The 25,548-nt window shown below is 49.7% G+C and overlaps 1 protein-coding gene across 1 annotated transcript in view; it reads right to left on the bottom strand.

The window, feature by feature from the left end:
• The window catches only part of PLXDC1 (plexin domain containing 1), a 61,220-nt gene that overhangs the window by 24,261 nt on the left and 11,411 nt on the right, over positions 1-25,548 (bottom strand). The window contains exons 3-7 of the mRNA XM_055328980.1: positions 8,638-8,781; positions 8,284-8,353; positions 7,527-7,649; positions 7,035-7,153; positions 5,996-6,095 (exon numbers count right to left, since the gene is read on the bottom strand). Coding sequence (XP_055184955.1) covers positions 5,996-6,095; positions 7,035-7,153; positions 7,527-7,649; positions 8,284-8,353; positions 8,638-8,781 — 556 coding nt within the window. The remainder of the gene's footprint in view (positions 1-5,995; positions 6,096-7,034; positions 7,154-7,526; positions 7,650-8,283; positions 8,354-8,637; positions 8,782-25,548) is intronic.

The raw sequence follows: 25,548 nt of genomic DNA, 5'->3' as shown, positions 1-25,548 counted from the left end.
TTTATGATAGTCACAGAGAGAGAGAGAGGGAGGCAGAGGGAGAAACAGGCTCCATGCACCGGTAGCCCGATGTGGGATTCGATCCCGGGTCTCCAGGATCACGCCCTGGGCCAAAGGCAGGCGCCAAACCGCTGCACCACCCAGGAATCCCAAGACGGAGGTTTTTAAAAGATAAGATTTGATTTATTTATTAGAGAGAGAGAGAGATAGCAAGAGAGAGCACAAGCAGGAGAGAAGGAGAAGCAGGCTCCCTACTAAGTAGGGAGCAACATGGGGCGCCTTTCCAGGAGCCCAGGATCATGACTTGAGCCAAAGGCAAATGCTTAATCAGCTGAGCCATCCAGGTATCCCTGGATGACTTCGTTTTGTTTTGTTTTTTTAAGATTTTATTTATTCATGAGAGATACAGAAAGAGAGGCAGAGATATAGAGGGAGAAGCAGGCTCCCTGTGAGGAGCCTGATGTGGGACTCAATTCTGGGATCCCAGGATCACACCCTGAGCTGAAGGCAGATGCTTAACTGCTGAGCCACCCAGGTGTCCCCAAGAAAGAGTTTCTTAAACAAATGAATAAAGAAAATTATATTGACTTTTGGGGGCCCTATGGCCAAATAAAGAGTGTATAAGCTACCCTTGTGTGTTTTGCCTGCCTCTGCAAAAAGCTGCTGCTAATTGCACATAGATCTTTTCTCTGCATCAAGCATGCTCTGCAGACGCTCTGCTGCAAAGCTGGTATAACAGTTCATGTAAGGAAATAATAGCAAGGAAAACTCTGGCTGTTTGCAGCATCTCCTTCTCTCAATCCCAAAAGAGAGACTGCGATGAACTCCCCCTACCTTTCAACAAGGGTGGGAATAAAATGTTTGGAGCCTGGGGAAGGACACAGTCCCGCAGACCAGACTGGGTTCAGTAGCTCAGGGATTCTGGAATAGTGGGAAACCAACCTGTACTTCTCCTAGCATTCCAGGCAGGGAGGAGCTTGGGTACAGAGACAATGATACCATCCATTCTGGTGGCAGTGTCCCAGAGAGGCTTGGACAATGGGAATATCTTGGTAATAATAGGAGCTGCAGACCAAAGAGCTGCCTCTGAATTTGTGTCTCATTTAAGCCATAGTTATTTGGGATTTCCTGTTATTTGCAGCTCAATCTAATCCGAACCAATACCCTACTTGTGGGTTGAATAGCAGACCCAGAGGAATCTGACCTCCCAGCCACATAAAATCCATCACTCCCCAAAGCAGAGGTGGTGGCCCATTTAAAAACCCAATGAAGGCCATGGATGCTGTCCCAGAAAAATGCATGCATATGAATATGCTCCACCCACACTCCAATACTCTTCTTAAAGTCTATGCCAGGAGCCAGGCTTAAAAACCTCTGACAAAGAGAGATGCAATTAATTACCAAAGTATTCCCTCCACCTCAAGCAGCATCAGGCCCCTATTCTCACTTGGTGATCACCAGAGAGCAGAAGTCAAGGTCCAGTGGCACCCACTCTTGCACTATTCCTCATTTTTTGACCACCTGCTCTTTTTCAGGCACTGAGCTCAGCGCTGGGGCCATGGTGAGCCCCCAAGGAGCTCTCACGACCAGCTGGGGAGAAGGTGCCCAAGGAAACCATGAGTTCTGCTGCATAGAGGAGACAACATCTGAGCTAGACTAATGGATTAAAATTTTGCCAAGTGTCAAAAGGGCTGAAATGGGTGCCATTTTATACAAGAACCATGTCATAGAGATGTGGACAGCCCTTGGCATGGTCTGGGGAACAGGGCATGCAGGCCAGTGATGCCCGGATAGAGAGTGGTGGACAGAGAGTGGATAGGCTGTGCCAGCTGCACAGGACCTTGAAAGCCACACAAAGGATTTTGACTTCATGCTGCAGGCAACAAAGAGCCAGAGAATGACATGATCAGATCTTACAATGACAAGAAGACATGGGGGTAGGAGGAAGGAGATGAGAGACTGGGAGCTGCGGGGCTGTGTCTGGGGGTCATATGCTGGCATTCCCTGGCAGGCAGAGCCAACACCTCAGCAAACAGCACCTGGAGTCCTGAATCCAGCAGCTCCCACAACAGAGCCCTGCTTCACGGAGCAGGAGGGACTGCCCTCCTGTTATTGCAGGTGGGCTTTGCTTCCTCCCCGCCCTTCTTCCCGCCTCCCCACATCTCCCTGGCTGGCTCTAAAACAGCCTTTTATTCCAGAATCATAGAGAAACCTCATATGCAGACAGTCCCTGGGGGATCTGGCTTCCTCTAATTCACCCTTGTACCGCAGCTGGATCCAACACACATTTCCTGAGACTCCGCCAGGCCGCAAAACCCTGTGAGAGAGGCACCAATGAGACCGCCACAGGGCTCAATAATCCACCTGGGCGGGGGAACTTGGCCACTCAGAACAACCTGGGATGTGTCACACAGGGCTGTGGGGGTTTGAGGAGCTGAAGAGGAAAGGATTCACCCCTCCAACTGGAATGGGGCAGGTTAGATTTAGAAAATCTCAATGGTCAACCCCAGGTTTAAAAAAACTGGAAGATCTGGGTTTCAGTTCTGTCTCGGAGCTGTGTGATCACAAGTAAGTCACACTTCACAAGCCTCTGAGCCTCTGTGTCCTCTTTTAGAAAGTAAAGACTTCACTTGCAGTGTTGGGAGGATGACCAAGGAAGATACTGTAAAGCTCAGAGCCTGGGGATGGGATCATAATCAGTGTGGTAATCAAGCCTCTAAAATGGTCCCCAGTGACCCCACCTCCAAGGTATTGACACCCTGTGGAATCCAGTCTTGAGTGTGGGCTGGACCTAGTGATTCGCTTCTAACCAGTAGAATATGACAAACATGATGGGATGGCACTTCTAAAATTAGGTTACAAAACGACTGACCTCTGTCTTGCCCACCCTCTACTGCTGTCCTGCTTGCCTGCTCTGGTGGAAGCCAGGGACAGTGTTTCGAGCTGTCCTTATGAGGAGGTCCACATTGAAGGAACCGAAGTGGGGCCTCCGCAAGGAAGTGACTCCTGCCAACACCCATGTGAGAACTCTTGGAAGCACATCCCCACCCCAATCAGTGGTTGAGATGACCATAACCTGGCAAGCACCTTGAGAGCAGCCTGGGCAAGATCCTGAACGAGGGGACCTGTGCTTTGCTTCCTGATCCACAGAAACTCTGGGCGAAACTCTGGGCTGATAATATGTTTGCTGTTTTGTTTTTTTAAAGGTTTTATTTATTTATTTCAGAAAAAGAGAGTGCTTGTGCACGTGCAAGCATGAGTGAGGGGAGGGGCAGAGGGAGAAGCAGGCTCCCCACCCTGAAATCATGACCTGAGCTGCAGGCAGATGTTTGAGCCACCCAAGTGCCCCTATGTTTGCTGTTTTAAGCTGCTAAGTTTCAGGATACTTTGTTATGTAGCAATAGCTAACTAATACAATCAGAGAGATTGAGACTATGTAGCAGCCGGCTCAGTACAGGCCTTAACCAGCCAGTTAAGAGCAGATGCTGTCTGTAGAGCAATGGATCAGGGTCTTGCCAGAGCACAAAGTGTTCATGAAGGTCAGGGAGGGGCAGGTGGAGTGGTGGGAATTTATCTTGCAAGCTCCTTGCAAGAGTAGTCACTGCAGCATTATTTGTTGTAGTAAAATGGAAAACAGCTGTAAAGCCTATGTTCAGGGGTTTGGTTAAATTAAGGTACATCTGGGGCAGTCCCGGTGGCTTAGCGGTTTGGCGCCCCCTTCAGTTCAGGGCGTGATCCTGGAGACCCAGGATCGAGTCCGGCATTGGGCTCCCTGTATGGAGCCTGCTTCTCTCTCTGCCTGTGTCTCTGCCTCTCTCTCTCTGTCTCTATGAACAAATAAACAAAATCTAAAAAAAAAAATTAAGGTACATCTGTGCGACAGACTATCTAGTAGCCATTAAAAAGAATCAAGTATGGGCTGATATGGAAAGATGGGCAGGATATACTTCGTTCAAGTGCAGAACAGTGGCATCCTATGCCAGCATTTGTGTTAAATATCCAAACGTATGCTTATAGCTCTAGAAATAACCTGGTAGCCAGGTTGCCTCCAAGAAGGGAAACTGAGGACAGGGGTCAGGTATGGGAGAGAAACCTAATTTTTCTTTTCTTTTTTTTTTTACCCATTGCCCCCCCAAACCTAACTGTTTCAATACAAACTTTTGTATCTTTTGAGTTTTAGGCCAGGCACATTTATTTGTGTAAAAATATCATTTTATAGATTAGGATAAAGAAGAGCATTCATTATGTAGCAGGAGAGTAATTCATGTTAATGGCAAAAATCTCAAAGATGATGTGCACAAGGGTGACGTTTGGGAAACTGCTACTACAGCATGTGATTTCTTCCTCACTAGCTACAAAAATCACATGAAAGTATTGTGGTCCTGGCATCTGACCTATGACACACAGGAACCGGATATCACGTGCCCCTATTTCTACACTGTTTGCTACTGTACCAGATGTCTTGCTGGATTATAAAACACTGCATCGTCGTGTGCTGAAGACTAACATAGTAAGATTCTAGTACAGGACTCAGACTCGATGTGCCAGACATTGGACCAAACACTTCATGCACAGCATTGAGTTCATCTTCACAGTAACTGTAGAAGGCAAGGACCACTTATATCCCCAACTACAGATGAAGAAATGAACTTAAAGAGGATAAGTGACCTGCCAGAAGTCAGATGCTTAGGGAGAGTTTGGACTCCACTCCACGCTTCCGATTCCAGAGCCAAGCCCCTAACACTGTACTGATGGAAGTGTGCTGGATAAAGGCTTATAAAGTGAGCCCTGGTCCTTTCTCTCAGAGTTCTGTTAAGGACAGAGGCTCCGCTCAGATGATGAATCCCTCCATGACTTCTTCATTGTATCTCAGTAGCACCCAGAATATAGTGTATAGGGGTGCCTGAGTGGCTCAGTCCATTACGCATCGCCTTCAACTTAGGTCATGATCCCGCAGTCCCATCGAGAGCCCGGCATCTGGCTCCCTGCTCAGCAGGGAGTCTGCTTCTCCCTCTGTCACTCACCCCACTCACGCACGTGCACTTGCTCTCTCTCTCTCAAATAAATAAAATCTTAAAAAAGAAAAGAAAGCATAGTGCAAAGTAGGAACTCAGAACACATGTGCTGATTGAATTCAACCAACAGATGTAAGAAAGTTCCTTTGCCTGGAAGCCCTAGAGTTCCCAGAATGGTGGGGCCTTGCCTCTCTATAGGAAAGCACTTGGTGACTCTGCACACATCCTCTCATCCAGCCTGGTATGGCCAGAGTGGAGTTCAGAATATCCCCCAGTCCCATCCCCCAGTAGACAGAGGACTACTGCATACACAGCACAGCAGAAGAGGTCAGGTTCAAAAGTATCTGAGCCAGGGCTCTAAAAACAGTGGATGGCATGCCTGCAGGGCCTTCCCCAGAAATGTGAAGCCAAGACTCTGGTGGGGGTGAGCAGCAGGTTGGAAGCAGGAGAGAAAGATCTGTGACCCTCCAAAATATCAGAACTGGAGAAGGACCAGGAAGGAAAAAGCACCATTCCAGCTGTACCTCCACTTTACAGAAGAAGCAACTGAGGCTAGAGAGATCTGATCTGCTGAAGGACAGTTAACTATGTGGCTCAGACTGGCTTCCTTTCCCTGAAGCCCTCTGTGATGCTCCTATCACCTGGGATGGGGATGCAATTATGGTTGTGTTCTGGGAGCCCTCAAAAATCCTAATTTGGTGTCTTTGGAGACTTTCTAAATGGACTGGGTGCTGAGTGGCTCCCCTCCCCATCCAACAGAGCAGTACTTTCCACTGGTGGTTTCACTGGGGGGAAAATGGTACCTCGGCTTTAATGAAAAACTATTAGAACTCATTATGCTCCATCTTCCCTTGGTTCCTGCTCAGCTCTCTGCCCTCCATCCACCCCCTCCATTGCCAATTCCCACCCACCCACAGCCTGGGGCAGTTGGAGCTCAGTCCAAGCCCTTTGAGAGCTCTGCTGGATCCCTGGGGACTCACCTGGTACATCCGGGGATGGGTTGAGAATCATGAAGGCGTCTGATAGTCCTGCTTTGACGGGGTGCTGGGAGGAGCTGATTTCCAAGACGGACATAGGGATCTGTAGCGGGGGGGGGGGGGGGGGGGGGAAGAGGCTCTATCTATCCCTGCCAGCCTATACCTCCCCTCTGAGCTCCAGATGCATCCGCCTGCTCATGGCACCTCTCAGAGGACTCAGAGACATCCCAAATCCAATGGGCCCGCATCCAAATTGCAAGTCTCCCCCATTCCATCTCCAGTAGATTTCCTTTTCTTCTTTGCTTTTAGTGGATGGCATCTCCATGCAGGCCAGAAACTTGGGAGTCACTCCCTTTCTTCCATCCATGCCCCCCTCCTCCTAACACATCTCCAAAGCCTATTAATTCACTTGCTCCCTGGCTCTTAAATCTGTCTAGTTGTCTCCGTCTCACCCCATCCTACTCCAAGCTGGCAACATCTCTCTCTCCAAAATATCTCCCAGCCTTCCCTCCGGGCCCCCAACAATCTGTTCTCCACTCTGAAGCCAGAGTGACCTTTCCCATAGGCAAAGGGCCCTATCTTGCCCCCTACTCTCTCCCCTCCAGCCTTGCTATCTTTTTTCAATGCTTTGTACCAGCCATGCTCTGTCCTGCTACAGGACCTTTGAACGTGATTTTCCCCCTCTCTCCTCTTTGCTTCCTTAACTCCCATGAATCCTGCAGGTCTCAACTCTTTTCCTTAGGGAAGCCTCCTTGATCTCTGCTGAGATAAAAGGCCTCATGAAAAAAAAAAAAAAGCTTCATGAAAGGCTCTCCTGGCTCTACTTAGGAACACTTGTCTTAGAGGTGATTCTACATTTGTCCGTTACTGTCTATCTCCCCAACCAGGCCTACATCTCCACAAGGGTCAGGCCTATGGCCCTCTCATTAACTGCTGTATTCCCCACACTGAGGCCAGTGGCTGGCACATTGCAGGTTCTCCACAGATAGTTGCTGAATGAAGACCCCAAGACCCAGCCATCTCTGCGGCTACGCTCACTCACCTCTTTGTAGCCAAATACAATGCGGCCGTCATGGTGCAGAGCTGCTTGGAAAGTGAAGCCGCCCTTGTCTTCCCGGCCTTGGAGGTACACGTGGTCCCACTGAACAATAAAGACTGTCCCTGGGGAGAAGGCAGAGACCTGGCTGGACAGGGAGGCAGTGCAGGGAGGAGGGCCTGCAGAATGGGGATGGTTGGGTGAGGGTTGGGTGCTCAAGGGACAATCTGGTGAGAGTGAGACAATACAAGCCTATCATGTTTGTCACCTCTGCTAAGAGCCAAGCACTTTTCTTTTGTTATCTCATCAGACCCTGCTAGGTCGCAGGCCTCTTGTTCCCAACATACAGAAGAACCGAATGCAGGGAGGTGGGGTGGCTGCCTGGCTATGTGACTGTGGGCAAATACCTTGTCCTCTCTAGACTTTGGGCTCCTCTAAAGGCAGGGGGACAAGCGAGCCCTGGAGCCAGGTGACTTAAACTCTGAGATCTGGTCTCACCATTGTCAAAGTAAGCGACTGTCGAATTATCGGAGTAGCCAGGGTTGAAATTGGCCATCAGAGGCGCCACATACTGAGTAGCTGTGAGCATCCGATGGATCGTGTCGCCCATGAAGATGAAGCCTGGGGTGGGGATAAATGCGGAGAGGTCACCAGAGAAGGCCTAGAGAGCAACTTGCATTCTTGTGCAAGGAGGGAGAGCACAGAGGGAACTGGAAGCAAGTCTCCTCTGTTCTCCATTTCCACCTGCTAGGCTCTGGGTCTGGTGTGTATGCAGCAAAGGGGCTCCCAAGCAGAGAAGGCTCTCCCTGCCCCTCTAGGGGGCCACAGACTCCCACCTCTCCCAGTCCCTGGGAAAGTACACGGGAATCAAAGATGGGCTCCTCATAGCAGCAAAGAGTCTGGTCCCAAGAATCAGGCTCTCAGGGAAGTCTCCTCCTCTCTCTCATTCATAGGCTCAGAAGCATAGGGACCACAGGGATTGCCCACGCCGGCCTGAATTAGCCCTGGGACACACACACACACACACACACACACACACACACAAGCAAGTCAGCCAACATCAGGGAGGTGGCCCAACACACACACTGATCTCCCTCCTGAGATAGGGGTCCCAACATAGCCCAGTGTGGGATGTGGGACCCTCTACTGTCTGTCTGTGTACCCCTGCCTCCAATGAACCTTCCCAGGTAGGCCCCTGGGGTTCTGGCTGAGATCTCCAAACCTCCCCCAGTCCCACCGACAGACACAGCCTTACCTCCAGTTGCTATGGTGATCTGCCGCAGAGGATGCCCATAGAAAGGAAAATCAAAAGACAAGACCACTCTCTGCAGGCATAAGAGAGAATCAGCATGGGCAAGCTGTAGGCCAGGAGGTTGGACACCCACACTGCTGCACGCTTGTTTGCACAGGATCAGGGACAGGCAGGTCCCAGACAGGCCCCCAGGACCACAGGTTGGCACCTTAACTCTGGCCAGGCCCCCCAGGGGCCCCTGAAAGGCACTTCCCAGATCATGGACCTTAGGCCACAGTCATGCCCACTATTGGGCACAGGGCCTTGGCCCCCAGCCTCCCGGCCCAAGGCAGTGCTGCCAGGGACTGGCATACTCACCGAAGCCTGCCGGTGGGTGTTGGAGAGGATTCTGTGGACCTTCACTTGGCTCTGGTTGGCCTTGGCCACGTCCACCCACAGCTCCCGGCTTCGGGGCTCGCTGGGGCCATACAGACGGGACACATAGTAGTTATGGTTGTCCTCCTGCCACCACCCAAGACAGAGACCACAGCAGCTATGAAGACTCAGCCTGGCCAAGAGCCATCCTCTGCCCCTCCCCTGCATGGACTTCTGATTCGAAGTCCCAGCCCTCCCTGGATCTGGGGCCTCCAGGACTCCTTTAGGCCTGGATGTCCTGGGCTCCCCTTGGCCCCAGACCATAGCTCAGTACCAGGCCCATAGTCAGACCCCAACAGCTCTGGCTCCAGCCAAATTCACACCTGCTATACCCATGCTCAGCCCTTCCATTCCCAGATATGCCAGGGGGCTTTTCCTGCAGCCCCTGAGTATGCACAGAGCATGCCCAAGGCAGAGCTGAGCTTGGAGCATCAGCAAGAAACAGACAGGGCAACCCCAAACAGAGCTCTCGTCTTCAGGGAGCTCCCAGACTGAAGGGAGACACAGTCACTGCCCTGAGGTTACCCTGCTTAAGGGGAAAAAAAAAACAAAAAAAACCTGGATCTTAGAAGCCACCAGTATAAAGATGGAGGCAGAGGGGTGTCTGGGACAGTCAGTCGGTTAAGCATCCAATACTTGGTTTCAGCTCAGGTCAGGATCTCAGGGTTGCAAGATTGAGCCCCAAGTCGGGCTCTGTGCTGAGCAGGGAGCCTGCTTAAGATTCCCTCTCTCTCTCTCTCTCTCTCTCTCTTTCTCTCCCAACCTCCCTTCCTTTGTCCCTACCCACTCACCCTCAAAAATAACTAAATAGATAAACGAAAAATAAAGATGGAGGCAGATCCTTGATCTTGGGGTCATCCTGTTAGTCTGATGGAGGAAGCAGGCCTTATGCAAGTAGAACACACAGACATAGGCCCTTAAGCAGAGGGAGAATTCGGGGCCCACGCGACAGTCGCCAGAGGGCTGAGAAAAGGAAGAGAAGCAGCCGTGGTTCCTTCAAGACATTTTTAACCTCTACCATGAGCTCGACGTGGATAAAATAAAGAACAAGCTGAACACAGCAGGCTGGGAGTTAATTCTGTAAAGTCTCTCCTGCACAGGAGGCATTTAGGGCCAGGACTTAAAAGAGGACAGGAATTAGTGAGCAGAAAGGGTGGCAGAGCCAGGGAGGAGGCGATGTCATAGCATTTTGCCCATCTGGGAGCACCAGCCATAAGGGGGCAGGAGGCAGAGAAGGCTGGTTCACTTGGCTGCGGCTGCAGAGATGGGGCTGCTGACCCGTGAGGAGGCCCGGACGCAGTGGGTCATTAATCAGGCTGTCCAGTGACAGTGGCTGCAGACACAGCAGAGCAGACCATGTTCTTCCTGCCAACCTGCCAGCTGCCCAGCCGGCCCTTGCCCTGGGCCCAGCATGAACAGGGACGAGGGATGCCTGTTCCCTGCACCCGCCAAGAGGCAGACTCTGCTCTTTTGACAAGTGACACGCTCTGGGGACCTGGGGTCAGGGCAGGGTCGGGAGAAGATGAGCAGAAGGATGGTGTGGCGGGGGAGGGGGATCTCCCCACCGCCACTGCCTGGTTCCTCCCCTCCAGCCTCCAGACAGCCCACACTTCCACCTACCCTCGGTGCAGCTGTCAAACAAATCTAAAGCACGTGCAAGGCCACATCACTGTGCTCACAAGCCATCTGGGGCTCCCACTGTCCTCCAGACAAAACCCAAACCGTAGTCTCATCAGGAGTCAGCTCCAATTTCTCCAGCTTCACTGCTCTCGCCTTCTCTCATTACCCTGTACATCCTTGTGCACCCACTCATCAGCCCAGACTCCCCTCAGGCCACCAGTGGTCACACATGCTGATCCTCCTGCCTGGAATGACCTCCTTGCCTTCCTCCCCAGGCAGATCCCCACTTTGTCAATGCTCCACTTAAACATCACCTTCTTTTTTTTTTTTTTAAGATTTTATTTATTTATTCATGAGACACACCACACACACACACACACACACAGAGGCAAAGACACAGGCAGAGGGAGAAGCAGGCTCCATGCAGGGAGCTCAACGTGGGACTCGATCCCAGGTCTCCAGGATCACGCCCTGGACTGAAGGCAGCGCCAAACCGCTGAGCCACTGGGGCTGCCCTAAACATCACCTTCTTATTGATCTTCTCCCACTACTTGCCCTATGAGGACGTCTATCCTTTGCAAATAGCCCCCACCATCTGTGGGGGATGGGAGTTCTCAACCTCTCTCTCTCTCTCTCTTTTTAAATGTAGGCTCCAGGTCCAGGTGGGACCTAATGCAGGACTTGAACTCACAATCCTGAGATTGTGAGTATGGCCGTCCCAAATTCCTGGGCTGTCTCTATGGGTGAGGGGGAAATGAATGGCCCCACAGAACAGAGCAGGGGCTAGCTGGTTCTTTAGTCCTTATGCATGCCCTGCAGGTTTGTGTCCACAAAAAAGTATGTTCAAAGGGCACCTGGGTGGTTCAGTCAGTTAAGGGTCTGCCTTCTGCTCAGGTCATGATCCCAGGGTCCTGGGATCCAGCCCCACACCTGCTCAACAAGGATCCTGCTTCTCCCCCTCTCTCTGCCCCTTCTCCCCGCTTGTACACATTCTCTCGCTCGCTCTCTCAAATAAATAAAATCTAAAAAAAAAAAAAAAAAAGATATGCTCAAGTCTTAATGCCTATGAATAAGACCTTATTTGGAAGTAGAATCTTTGCAAGTATAGTCAAGGTGAGGTCAAATTGGATTAGGGTGGGCCTTAAATCCAATGGTGGGTGCTCACATTGTTTTTGTTTGTTTGTTTGTTTGTTTGTTTAAGATTTTATTTATTTGAGAGAGAGAGAGAGGCGGGGAGGGGCAGAGGGAAAGGGAGAAAGAGTCCTGAGCAGACTCCCTGCTGACTGCAGCGCCTCATGTGTGGCTCAATCTCGTGACCCTAAGATCAGGACCTGAGCTGAAACCAAGAGTTGGATGCTTAACCAACTATGCCACCTTATAAGAGAAAGAGAGATTTGGATACAGACACAAAGGGGTCACGGGGAAGAAGGCCATGTGATGACAGAGGCAGAGATTGGAGTGATGTAGCTTACAAGCCAAGGAACACCAAGGAAAGCCAGGAGCCACCAGAATAGGCAAGGCAGGATTCTCCCCTTGAGCCTTCAGAGGGAGTATGGCTTTGATGACACTTTGATTTCAGACTCCCAGCACCCAAAACTGTGAGAATAAATTTCTATTGTTTTAAAACACCAAGTTTGTGGTGATGTGTTATAGGATCTCTAGGAAACTAACATATAGGCTCAAATCTACGTGTTGCTGTGGCTCAAGGAGGGCACCTCTGAATTGTCTCCCCCTTCCATATCATCACCCTGCATAGAACATTCTATGGCTCCCCAGCTGCCTCAGAACAAAGACCACACTCCTTACCATGACCTACAAAGCTCTGTGCGGCAGACTCCTGACGTACCTATCCAATATCCACCACCACGACCACCCCGACTTCTTTGTTAACAGAACATTGGACCTATAGCAAGCAGCAAAGTAACCAGCTAAAAATCCTCATTCCCTGGATGTCTTAAGGGTTACCATGTGATATAGGCTGGCTAATAAGATAAAATGAAGACTCTCCTGCAGGTCACGTTTGACTCTTTGTCCCTCTTACCTTTGCTCTTCTCCTTATTCCTGCCTGGAATGCAGATACGATGGCTGGAACTTCAACAGCCATATTGTGAGGATAAGAACAAGAGCCACAAGAACAAGACAGAACCTGGGTTCCTGATGATATGTTGGAGAGATGCTCAGTAAGTCCTTGGATTCAGCTGTCTATTACACAAAAACACATAGTCTGGCTTCCACCTACCACCTCTTGTGCCCCTGACACATAGTCTGGCTTCCACCTACCACCTCTTGTGCCCCTGCTCTCTGTGCTCCAGCCCTGCTGGGCTTCTTCAGCTTCTGAAATTACCAAGACTGGTCTGCCTCAGGGCCTTGTACCTTCTGCACCTCAAAACCTCTTTCCCACTCCATTCAGGAGCTGACTCCTTCTCATCCTTTCAGTTCAGCACTCACTAGCTCAGGAGAACCTCCCCTCATCACACCCTGGGTTTCTCCCTCTCAATATGTTGCATACTTGTGATGATTTAGTTGTTTAGACTTATTACCTCCACCCCTGCCTTTCCTGTGAGACCATACATTCTTCACAGGTGAGATTTGCCTTTACCTATGATGGTTAAGCACAGAATATTGCTCAATTGGAGGATCTGTTGATGAATGAATGGTCACAAAGCCTAGTCCATCAAATGCCTGTTTATCCTCTCTCTGTTTTACTGCTACCACCACACATCCTGGTGACCTGAATGGGATCGTATTACCAAACAAAGCAGGACAGCAGCCAAGAACAGACACTGGCAGGTATGTTGGGAGTCAACCAAATGCAGCTCCCTCCTAGGAACCTGAGCAGACCTGTGTTTAAAACAGCTGCTTGGAAGCTTGGAGAAGGGTCTGGTTTCTATCACCTGGTTCCTGGGACTCACCTGGTGAGAGCTTTCACCAAACCTCTAGGCATGAGAAATGAGGGCCCCGGGCAGAAGCCACGCTCTGCAGTTGGGAAGCCCAAACAGATGCTAACATGTGTCTGCTGCCTCAGCTAAGATGGCAAAGGGTGGGGTGACTGGGGACCCATCTCACTGGCCCCAGCTGAAACCAGGCCAGTCTTACTCAAAGGCAATGGCCTCTCCTCCCTCTGTTGTTTCTTAGGTTTTTAAGTAGCTGGCCCCACTGGAAGGTGACGTGGGCCACTCTTTAGTCATTGGTTAAAATCTCTTGCATCAGAAGAACCAGCGTGGGTCTTTTTTGGGGCACAGGGCTAAGGGGACTGTTTCATGTTCATCTTCTCACCTGCAGAACCTACCTAGTGTAAGGCTTGGCACCTGGCATATGGTAAGTGTTAGGATCTGCCTGCTGAATTAGTTCAGTCACAAGGATCCCGCGGCTGAGGGGGCCCGAGGCTGTGCTGAGAACATGTGGGGTGGTGACCAGGACATCTTCCCTCAGTGCTGACAGAAGGTGATACACAAGCCACTTAGGAAGGACCAGCTGCCTCCTCTGGGAATCCAAGTCTACGGAAAGCATTCCAAAGCTGGCACGTCCTGCACACAGGAGGAAGTCCCCTGACTCCTCAAGCTCTTCCCTGAGGAATTGAAGCTAGCTAGGGAGACGCTTTCCAAGCAAGGAAGAGAAACCCTGGCTCCCCCTGGCAGCAAGTGTAGGACATGGGTGACTCTGGGTCACCAGGGCATTGTCCTAAATGTGACTGCTTGTCCACAGAGAGGAGAAGGAAGACCTTACATGCATCTGGCTTCAATAAATATACACTGGATGGGTGAAAAGGAGACAAGAATGGAAGTGGGTGTGGAGAGAAGGAAAGCAGCCCTGGTTTCTGACTGCCAGGTCCCTGAGGGCAGGCCATCTGTCATCTCTATCGCATGGTAGGTCTCTAACTCCTCATTATAAACCTTTCTCCTGACACAATTCAAACAGCTCCTCAGAACCAAAAGGACACTAACTAGAGGAGTCTTGTTCATGGGGTGATCTGAGCACCTTCCAGGGAGACCCTAGGCAGTTCTTTACCAGCATAGACGGTGAGAATCTGAATGGGAAGAGAGAAGTGGGAAACCCAATTTCTGGGAGAATTTTCCCTGACAACACCCAGGCTGCCGTGGTTTTCTTCTATAAAGTCAATCACTGCCAGCTTCTTCTTCTTCTTTTTTTTTTTTTTTAAGATTTTATTTATTTAGTAGAGAGAGAGTGAGTGAGCACAAACAGGAGGGGGAGAAGGAGAAGCAGGCTCCCTACTACACGGGGAGTTGGATGTGGGGCTCGATCCCAGGACCTCAGGATCATGACCTGAGCCAAAGGCAGAAACTTAACCCACTGAACCACCCCGATGGCCCCACCTCCAGCTTCTTGACTGACTGTGGGGGCACTTCCCATTTGTTACTGCAGGTCCTGCTCCCGCTGCTGCCAACATCATCAATTTTGATATACGAAGTCCACCCATGACAGAGATGGATAAATGCTTCCCCCAACCACTCTCTCTTTCTTCCTTTAGTTTCCATTAGGTACATGGCCATCCAGCTAAGACTACGTGTCCCAGCCCTCCAACAGCTAAGTGGGGCTACGAGACTACGGCCAGCCAATGGAAGACCAGCAAAACAGTTGTCCTCAGTAGGAATGGGCTGCCATCGTGGACCACAACTGAGAAGGCACATGTTGCAGAGCAGCAGGTAGCAAGATAGAGGGAAGCTGAGTTCCCAGCACCATGGAGACACTACATCGATCCCTGCTTACTTATACTCACACTATTACATGTAGAAGAATAAACTCTCACACCCCTGTCCCTCATCAATTTAACATTTATTACAAGAACTGAATCTGTATCCTAACTAATACAAGCAAAGTCCCAAGAGGAGACCTCCTTAGGCCTGTCAATCTGAGGGCTTCTTCACTGTAATCCATATACATGCGACTCCTAAAGGGATTTAGGGGCCATGCCTGGGCTGTGAACTCATCCCAGGAATTCACCATCACTGCGTCACACCTGCTGTCTTTGGGGCAGTCCTGTTACCCCTGAGGCTGGCCCTCCAGACCCTGCGGACCTGGAGGCCAGAAGCTACGACAGGGATAGCCTAACATTACAGAGGGTCAGGGGGCGTAGCCTGAGCCAGACTATTTGGCAAGTCCACCAAAGGGAATTGTGTTTCCTTGAAATGCGTGCAAGAAGCCCTGGTCAATAATCCATATTCATTCTGGGAGGCAGCACGATGTGGATTTCAAACATTTTTGCTCATGGAATCCTTTCTTCCAATTAATCTTCTGTGGAAGCTCAGGACATAAATCACATCCAAGTATGGCCATTCCGGGGGAAGGAAAGAAGGGCCTGGAGCCCAGCCTGCTGTTACTTCCTTCTCCACCACCCTCCAACCCACAGCAGCTTGTGTAAGAAGCGCCTCTGTGAACCCTTAGGGTTCCATGGGGTGCACTTTGAAAACCACTGCTCTAGGATCAAGGGCAAGGGCTGTGGAGTCAGACCCAAGTTCAAACACTGGCTCCGCTACATAGTAGTTAGTGCCAAACATTACTCTCCTCTCAGCTTCAGTCCCTCGTCAGTAACCTCCTGCACAGAGTTCTTGAAAGGATTAGACAAAACAGAGCAATGTAAAGCTCTTAGCCCAGTGCCTGGTCCACAGTAGGTGTTCGCTAAGTAGGAGCTATTACAATGATTTTGTTGGACCTTTCCAAAAAAGGTTTTGATTGTGGAGGCTGTCTCCTCCAAACCAACCCCAGCTCCGTCCTAAACGTCTGCTGTTACAATGTCTCTTCTGCCTCAATTATTCATGCCTGGAGCCCGCCAGGCACTTCATTTCTGACAGCGGGGCAGCATTTACCTTGGCTGAGCTCAAGACGTTTCTGGACAGGAGCTCAGGCTAAGCTGTCACCATCGACCCATCAACTGCCAGCCAACTGGCAGGTGAAAATGCTGGGGCAGGCAACCAAGGGCACTCTGCAGGGCCTGCTGGAGAGATCTGGCCAGCCAGGCTTTTCGGGACAGTGTTCCAGGCAGCTGGGCCCAACCCAGGAGGTGCTGATGGGATTGCTAGGGGAGGGGGCATCCCATTCTCTGACTCCACCAAGCCATGGAGACTTACAAGACCCATAGGAATGTTCTCAGATCCCTGTTCCCCAAAAAGTGTCCCAGGGACCAGCAGCATCTGCATTACCTGGGAGCTCACTGGACATGCAGAATCCCGAGCCCAATCCCAAACCTGCTGGATCAAAATCCAAATTTGAACAGGCTCCCCAAGGGATTATTTTGCACAATAAGCTTTGGAAAGCACTGGTCTAGAAACACCCCCTGTCTGGACCAATGTGCCAGGCATTCTCATCCATGATGAGACAGTGCTCCAACCCCTGGGCTCTTGTCCTGCCTGTGCCATTCACTAGCTGTGCAACTTGAGGCAAGTACTTCACCTCTCTGTTCCAAGACAGTATCAGAAATATTTACCCCCTCAGGTAGGTGGGTGAATTAAATGTAAGGCCATAGGATGAGGTCTGCACTGAGGAAGGGCTCCTGTAACACTGCCTTTTATTATTATTTTCCCTTACCTCATATATCCACATAATAACCTCCATCTGCCCTCTGGAAGTATTCAAGCCTCAGGTTAAAATAAACCCACACAGAATACCTGTCATCACGAAGTACAGAAAGCAGGTCCATCCTGGAAAGGGAGGGACCCAGGCCAGAGAAAGGGGTATTGGCATCAGTGCTGAGGGCCTAGCATAAAGAGGTGTCAGGATGGATGGGACTGACCTATGAAAGCCCTGGAAGTGGGGGGTTGGACCAGGCTCAGGAAGAGAGTGAAGAGCAGCTTTCTTTTTTTTTTTTTAATTTTTATTTATTTATGATAGTCACAGAGAGAGAGAGAGGCAGAGACACAGGCAGAGGGAGAAGCAGGCTCCATGCACCGGGAGCCCGACGTGGGACTCGATCCCGGGTCTCCAGGATAGCGCCCTGGGCCAAAGGCAGGCGCCAAACCGCTGCGCCACCCAGGGATCCCGAAGAGCAGCTTTCTAGACAAAGCATTTCTCAATGTCCTCAACAGGAAACGGAAGAATCATCTTATCCTGACACTGATTCAACATGAGGAGGAATATCAGCCAACAGGGATTTTTAACAGCATAAATATATATCATATCACCACACAGAATCAGGACCAGGCAAACCAAAAACAAAAACAGACCTCCCCCATCCCTCATCCAGTCCCATGATGGCATATTTCCTTCTAGCCTTTTCCATATGTGTAGAACTTCACATGGTTATAATACTGCTGATCATCCAGTTGTGTGGACTACTTCTGTCAGGTTTCATGATATCTAAACATGGTCTTTTAACCATCACTTCTGGGATGCCTGGGTGGCTCAGTGGTTGAGCATCTGCCTTCGGCTCAGGGCATGATCCTGGAGTCCTGGGGTCGAGTCCCACGTTGGGCTCCCTGCGTGGAGCCTGCTTCTCCCTCTGCCTCTGCCTCTCTGTGTCTCTCATGAATACATAAATAAATAAAATTTTTAAAAACCCATCACTTCTAATGGCTTCCTGGCCATCCACTCAGAAGGAATCCCACAATTTTCTTAACTAATTCCCTATTTTTGGGCATTCAGATAGCTTCTAATTTTTATGCTCTCATAAATATTCCTGTAATGAATTTATTGATGTACTTTCCACCTCCAGGATGGTTTCCACTGCTTTAAAACTTTAGTTATAAAGCTTCTCAAACCTTACTCAGCATCCAAATCATCCGAGAATCAGATTCTGATTCAGCAAAGCCTGGGTTTCTGCATTTCTTTATTTTTTATTTTTTTAAGTTATCTCTACACCCATTGTAGGGCTGGAACTCACAACCTTGAGATCAAGAGTCGCACGTTCTGTGGACTGAGCCAGTGAGGTGCCCCTGAGCATCTGCATTTTATTTATTTATTTATTTATTTATTTATTTATTTATTTATTTATTTTAAGATTGTATTTATTTATTAAAGAGAGAGAGCACAAGAGGAGAGGGAGAAGCAGGCTCCCTGCTCAGCAGGGAGACCAACACGGGGCTCAATCCCAGGATTCCTGAACTGAAGGCAGATGCTTAGCCACCCAGGCACCCCGAGGTTCTGCATTTCTAATACATTCCCAGGTGTTGCCGAGCCTGATGTTCCCCCACCAAACTTGGAGTAGTGAGGCTATGAAGCACAGCACCTGAAGTGCCAAGGCCAGGAAGACATCTGTGGCTGCTAGCATACTCTTTTTACACTTCCAGGTAAGATCTAGGGGAAAAGTACTACCTTCCCCTGCCTGCCTTTCTGGTTAACTTTCAACCAATTAATTCATCTGATTTCTTTTTAAGATTTTACTTATTTATTCATGAGAGACACAGAAAGAGAGGCAGAGACATAGGCAGAGGGAGAAGCAGCCTCCCCGCAGGGAGCCCCATGCAGGACTTGATCCCCAGACCCGAGATCATGCCCTGAGTTGAAGGCAGACACACAACCCCTGAGCCACCCAGGCGTCCCTCACCTGATTTTTAGAACAACTCCACGAGCCATTCTCAGTTCCATCTTACCTCAGATGAGGCATGTGAGGTTTGGAGCAAAGATGTGGCAAGGACACCTAGTATCTACTGTACCTGGGACCACAGTAGGGTGACCAGCTGTCCTAGTTTGCCTGCTACTGCAATTTCCCAGGATGCTGGATGTTCACTGTGAAACCCAGGACCATTCTGGGAAAACCAAGATGACTGGCCGCCTAATTAGACCAGAGCCTAATTCAGAGTCAGCTAATGTTTATCATTCCTGACCCTGTGCCAGGCCTTTGTTATAGACTCCTATAGGACATCTTTCCAATTACATTTAGACAATAGCATCCCCATTTGACAATGAAGAGAGGTTAAGAAATTTGCCCAACACAAAAAAGACAAATGACCCAATTAGAAAATGGGCAAAGCAGCAAAGGACTTAAGTAGACATTTCTCTGAAGATATACAAATGACCAACAAGCCCATGAAAAGATGCTTAACATCATTAGTCATTCAGGAAATGCAAAGCAAAACCACAATGAATACCATATTAGATCTACTGGGATGTTATGATTTATATAAAGAAAGACAATAACAAGTGTTGGCAAGGATGTGGAGAATTCTAAATCTTCAATATGTTGCTGATAAGAGTGTAAGGTGGTTTGGCTATCATGGAAAACAGTTTGGAAGTTCCTCAAAATGTTAAACATAGAGTAGCCATATGACACAGCAATTCCACTCCTAGGTATATGGCCCAAATAGTTGAAAACAGGTCCTCAAACAAATACATGTACATACATTCACTGCAGCACTATTCACAGTAGCCAAAAGGCAGAAATACCCTATCAACAAATGAATGAATCAGCAAATTGTGGTATATCTGTACGATGGAATAGTATTCAGCCATAAATAGCTGATGAGACTTGAAAACATCATGTTAGGTGGAAGAAACCAGCCACAAAAGATCATATATCATGTGATTTCATTTATATGTGAGACATCCAGAATAGGTAACGAAATAGAACACAGATTGGTGGGTGCTAGGAGATGAAGAGGGGTAGGTAGGGAACAACTGTTTAAAGGTACAGCATTTCCTTCTGGGGTGATGAAAATGTTCTGGAACTAGGGGCACCTCCATGGCTCAGCCAGTTAAGCATCTGCCTTCAGCTCAGGTCATGATCCCAGGGTCCTGGGATGGAGCCCCACATCGGGCTCCTGCTCAGTGAGGAGTCTGCTTCTCCCTCTGCTCCTCCCTTCACTTGTGCTCTCTCTTGCTCACTCAAATAAATAAAAATAAAATCTTTTAAAAAATGTTCTAGAACTAGATAGAGGTGATGGTTGCACAACATTGTGAATGTATTAAATGTACTTCACTTTAAAATGGTTAACTTTATGTGGGCACTAAGGCGGCGCCGCCAGTTAAGTATCCAACTTATGATTTTGGCTCAGGTCATGACTCCATGGGTTGTGGGATTGAGCCTGCTTCGGACTCCATACTCAGCAGGGAGTCTGCTTGGGGTTCTCTCTTTCCGTCTCCCTCTGGCCCTACCCCCATTGTGCGTTCTCTCTCTCTCTCTCTCTGTCTCTCTCTCTCTCTCAAATAAATAAATCTTTAAAAAATAAAATGGTTAACTTTATGTTATGTAAGTCTCACTTCAACACAAAAAAAGAAAGAAAAAAGCCAACCAACCAACCAACCAATGAACCTGCCCAAGGGAAAGGAAAAGGATCAACAAGAACTGTAGGAGGTGGACGTCCTAGGGCTGCGCAGCCGGGGGGGTCTTCAGCACCCTTACTGAGCCAGGAGGGGGCAAATGGGGAAAGGATAAGATCAAAGAACTCATCACATGCCTCGCATTTTGCTTCTGAATATCAACCCCGTGAGATCAGTATTTCCCCCTCCATTTGGGAAATTCGAAGCTACCAGGGGCTTGCAGGGATTCCCAATGCTGGGTTCATTAATCGAGGGGCTAAGCATCCAGCTCAGGGTCATACCAGGGCCAAGACCAGGACTGCTGGGCTGTTTCCACAGTGCTGGAGACTGGACACCTGCACTCCACCTCCCACCTCCCCAAACACCCCTTCTTCTTCTTCTTCTTCTTTTAAAAGATTTTATTTATTTATTCATGAGATATACCGAGAGAGAGAGGCAGAGGCAAAGACACAGACAGAGGGAGAAGCAGGCTCCTCGCAGGGAGCCCAATGTGGGACTCGATCCTGAACCCCAGGATCACGACCTAAGCCAAAGACACATGCTCAACCGCTGAGCCACCCAGGTGTCCCCCAAACACCTCTTCTTCTTACAAAATCTCTTATCTTCTCTCTTCTCTCTTCTCTCTTCCTGGCCTTCCCCTCCCTCCATCCACCTCACACACCACACACAGGATTCTCCAGGTGCGGCCTCCCCACCTCATCCCTTCCCCTGAGCCCACTGGCATGATCCTTCCATGAGCACTGCTTGCTCTTTGGCTGTCTGTGCTATTAGTCTGTCTGTGCCATCTTGCCCAGGCCCCTCGATCTGGGGAGGCGACCTTCTAGAAGTCTCCTTTTAGGAACTGCAAACTTTGGGAGGTTGTAGAAACCAGGCAGGTATTGCACTCATTTGTCCCTCTTGCTGTCCATCATCTTGGACCCCATGGGGCCAGGGTCCCTCAGCATTCCTGGGCCCACCATGGGGGGAAAGAGCGGGTAAGTTTTGCTTGGCCAGAGAGGAGAGGAACTTAGGGAAGCGGGACCCTAGGGAAGACTGGAGGTGGGAGGAGGGAGTCTTTCTTACCATGGAGAAAATATTCTACTAAAGGGGAACCTCCAAATGTGAACATTCTCAAGCTTGGTTCCTCCCAAACTCTGGCCTAGATCTGAAACACAGAACCAAGAAAACCTTGGACTATGATTGGCAATCCAGGATGGAAGGATGGAAGAACTTTCTCCAAGTCTTCCTTCCCCTTTCCATCTTCTCGGAATAAACTGAGCCACAACCCAGGGTCTCTGACCTAGCACTGTAGTTCCCCCCAAGCCCCAACCCACCCCTCAAAAAAGTTCCCAGTGTTCCAGGGCCTCAGAATTGGTCTTTGTGGAAAATCTCTGGAAAGCCTGGTCCAGACAAGAGTCTTATTTTCACTGGGGCATGGTGGTAGAGTGGGCATGAGATTATAATCTAAGGAGAAGACTCTGGCCAGGGCCTCAGAGCTGTCAGCTCACCCTGGGAGTGTGGGCTGGATGCCTCAAGGTCTCAAAACAAGATCTGAGTTGGACAGAGCATCGTGGCAAGGTGGCCAGCCTAGGCTGCTGGGCAGAAGGGGCTGAGCAGAGGATGCCGGTCAGGGAGGCTGGGCAGAGGGGCCAGGTGGGAGGGCTGGATAGGGAGTCTGGGCAGGGATCTAGGAAGAAGAGACCATGAAGAAAGGCTTGGGCCAGAGGGGGCAAGACAGGAAGATGGTCAGAGGGACTGGGCAGGGAAGGTCTAGGATCAGGGCTGGGCAGAGGGCCCGAGCCAGAAGGGAAGCCCACAGCCAGGAGGGTGTACTGAAGAACAAAAAGGAAGATGAGAGGACTCTGGGGTAGGTGTATGGGGCAGCAAAGGGAATGGAACCCCAGCTGCCAGGCCCTCAGCCCCTCAGTATGGCCCTAGAGCAGAGGCGTGAATCAGGCTGTGATAGATAAGTAGCAGAAACGTTTTCCTGGTGATGCTCAAAAAAACCTTCTGAAACAGACCAAACCAAATATGCTGAAATATCCTCTTCCCATCACTCCCCTCTTGCCTAGTCCAATGCCACCAAGTCTTGGTCTAGATCGCCTTTCCTCTGCTCAAATAGACCCCAGCTCTCAGAGACACTGAGCAGAGACTCAGGAGAAGCAGGTGTCTCCAGGGCCCTTTACTGGGCTCCTGAGTGGCTGAGGCTACCTACTGTCCTGGGCAGAGTGGGCACACAGCCTGGATGTCAATTGGGCAGGGGGTGGGGCTTGAGGCCCAGCTGTGAGGTGATCATCAGTGTCCCCCACTGAACACTGCTCAGTGCAAGGTCTAGGGGGTTCCAGGAAGGAATGGAGCACAGGCCTCCCTGAGGCCCTGGACATGAGACCACTTGGGTCACAGACAAGCACACACATGTGGCATGTGTAAGCACTGCTGTTCTCTCTCTCTCTCTCTCTCTCTCTCTCTCTCTTTAAGATCTTATTTATTTATTCATGAGAGACACAGAGAGAGAGAGGCAGAGACACAGGCAGAGAGAGAAGGAGGCTCCATGCAGGGAGCCCAATGTGGGACTCCATCCTGGGACTCCAGGATCACGCCCTGGGCTGAAGGCAACGCTAAACCGCTGAGCCACCCAGGGATCCCTGCCGTTCTCTTATGTGTGTGGGAACCCAAGAGTCAGTTGAGTTGGAGTCCTTGGAGGCACTGAGTCCAAGGATAAACCCCAGCACTACGTCTTCTCTTCAACAACCCAGTCTTCCAAGGCTTCTGGGGATGAGGAAATCCCTGCTTCCTATGCTCCTTCAAAGGAGGTGCTCCTACTGTGTGCCAGGCCCTGGGGGCAGAGTCATAAAAGTCTTGGGTCTCAGGGGGCTTCCATTCCAGGGAGGAGGACAGGCAATATAAACACAGAAATAAATAATTTGGTGCAGGAAGTGATAAGTTCTATGGAGAAAAAGTCTATTCCCTCTGCAGCAGTCACAGCCCTGCAGCTACGAGAAAACAGCTGTATCTAGAGCCTTCTCTATATCAGGCTAAATGCCCGCAAGCTCCTTCAACCATTCTGGATTCCTCTGGTTTCCAGATAACCATCTAACTGTCTAACCATCTAGATAACCATCTAAAACCATCTAAAAGAGCTTCAGCTTATGGTCAGGCCAAGAAATACCCCATATGGTCTCTAGCGCCCTAGCACTGGTTCCCAGGTTTCTGTGGGTTTCCATCAGTTTCCATTAACGCAGTCAGCTTTCCCACCTCCGTCCTTGGCAGCCACTTCACACTCCTGACTCATCTCCAGCCCACGAGCGGTGAGGAGCCCCACATCTTTTCCTCATGAACTGTCGCTAAGCCACATCTCTCCCACCTTATTTTAAACCTAAGTGCCAAGATTTATATTTATCCTGGTAGTTTCATCTGGCACGAAGCCGACTATCACTCAGCCTGCCAAGGCAGTCTTCTGGATCCCAATCTGACATCTGAACTCTCTTTCAGCTAAGGTAGACATCTGATCCTCCTGTCTCACAGGCAGAGCTGGGCACAGAGGTGTCTCCTGCCAGGTGGGGGCTTGCTCCCTCACGTGGACTCTAGATGTGTGGCTGTGGAGGGGGCCACGATGCTCCAGGGATGGCGGAAGTCATGTAGTCAAGTACAGCCACGTGGCATCTGAGAAAACTTCATGTTATGCTGATCATTCTAGTAACTGATTTTAAAATTGGTTTGAAATAATACAGATCAGAAGTTCCCACACTTAGGTGACCATCAGAATCACACAGGAACTTTTATTTTTTTATTTATTTTTAAAGATTTTGTTTATTCATGAGAGAGACAGAGACTTAGGCAGAGGGAGAGGCAGGCTCCCTGCAGGGAGCTCAATGTGGGACTTGATCCCAGGACCCCAGGATCACGACCTGAACCAAAGGCAGATGCTCAACCACTGAGCCACCTAGGAGCCCACATGGGAATTTTTAAAGAAATTAACTCCCATGTTCCATCTCCAACATTTCTGAACTAGTCATCCCAGGGTGGAGCCCAAGAATTTATGTGTTCCTTTATTTTATTTTATTTCATTTATTAGAGAGGGAGCACAAGGACGGGGAGGGGCAGAGGGAGTGGGAGAAAAAGCAAGGAGCCCAGTGCGGGGCTCCATCCTAGGACCCCAGGATCATGACCTGAGCGAAGGCAGACACTTAACCAACCAAGCCACTCAGGCGCCCCTGTATTGTTTTTTAAGTTCTGGGAGAATTATTAAGTCTATACTGGCTCTTAATGATCCCCATTGCCCTTTCTGGATGTCCACAGACAATTGCTTCCAGAAGTCCACATTTCTGTGGCTCTCTTCTGCAAGATCCTCTTTGCATGGACTGACTGGGACATGGCCCTTTGACCATGGGATCTGGCCCAGAGCAAGTACCAATTCTTTAACTGATGCCCCAATAAAGCTGGGGGGAGGGAAGTGTGTCTGGCGGCTCCCTTACCCAGGATTTCTCTCCTGCCCAGGCCTTCTATGGCTCCCTGGTTCTCCAGGATGGAGAAAACAGGGCAGAATGGGAAGAGAGTTGGGGTTTCATTCTCTGAGGTGCTACCAGGTTCCTTCTCAGAGAGAGATTAGGTGAGGCAGGGGGGCTCTGACCTCAGGTACAACATTTAAAGTGGCACCAACAAACTCAGCCATCAAGCCAGAGAATATCTAAATGCATTCTTTTTTTTTTTTTAATTTTATGATAGTCACACAGAGAGAGAGAGAGGCAGAGACACAGGCAGAGGGAGAAGCAGGCTCCATGCAGGGAGCCCAACGTGGGACTCGATCCCAGGTCTCCAGGATCATGCCCTGGGCTGAAGGCGGTGCTAAACCGCTGAGCCACCGGGCTGCCCACATTCTTTTTTTAAAGGTTTTATTTATTTATTTATTCATGAGAGACACACAGAGAGAAACAGAGACACAGGCAGAGTGTCAACCACTGAGCCACCCGGGTGTCCTAAATGCAATATTTTAAAATAGAATAGAAATGAATGCAAGAAAATCCATAATGAACCAAATATCAAAAT

This window comes from Nyctereutes procyonoides, unplaced genomic scaffold, assembly GCF_905146905.1.
Source record: "Nyctereutes procyonoides isolate TBG_1078 unplaced genomic scaffold, NYPRO_anot_genome, whole genome shotgun sequence".
Classification (NCBI taxonomy): Eukaryota; Metazoa; Chordata; class Mammalia; order Carnivora; family Canidae; genus Nyctereutes; species Nyctereutes procyonoides.
The sequence above is the reverse complement of the archived record's forward strand: the minus strand, read 5'-3'. Positions and strand labels throughout refer to the sequence as shown.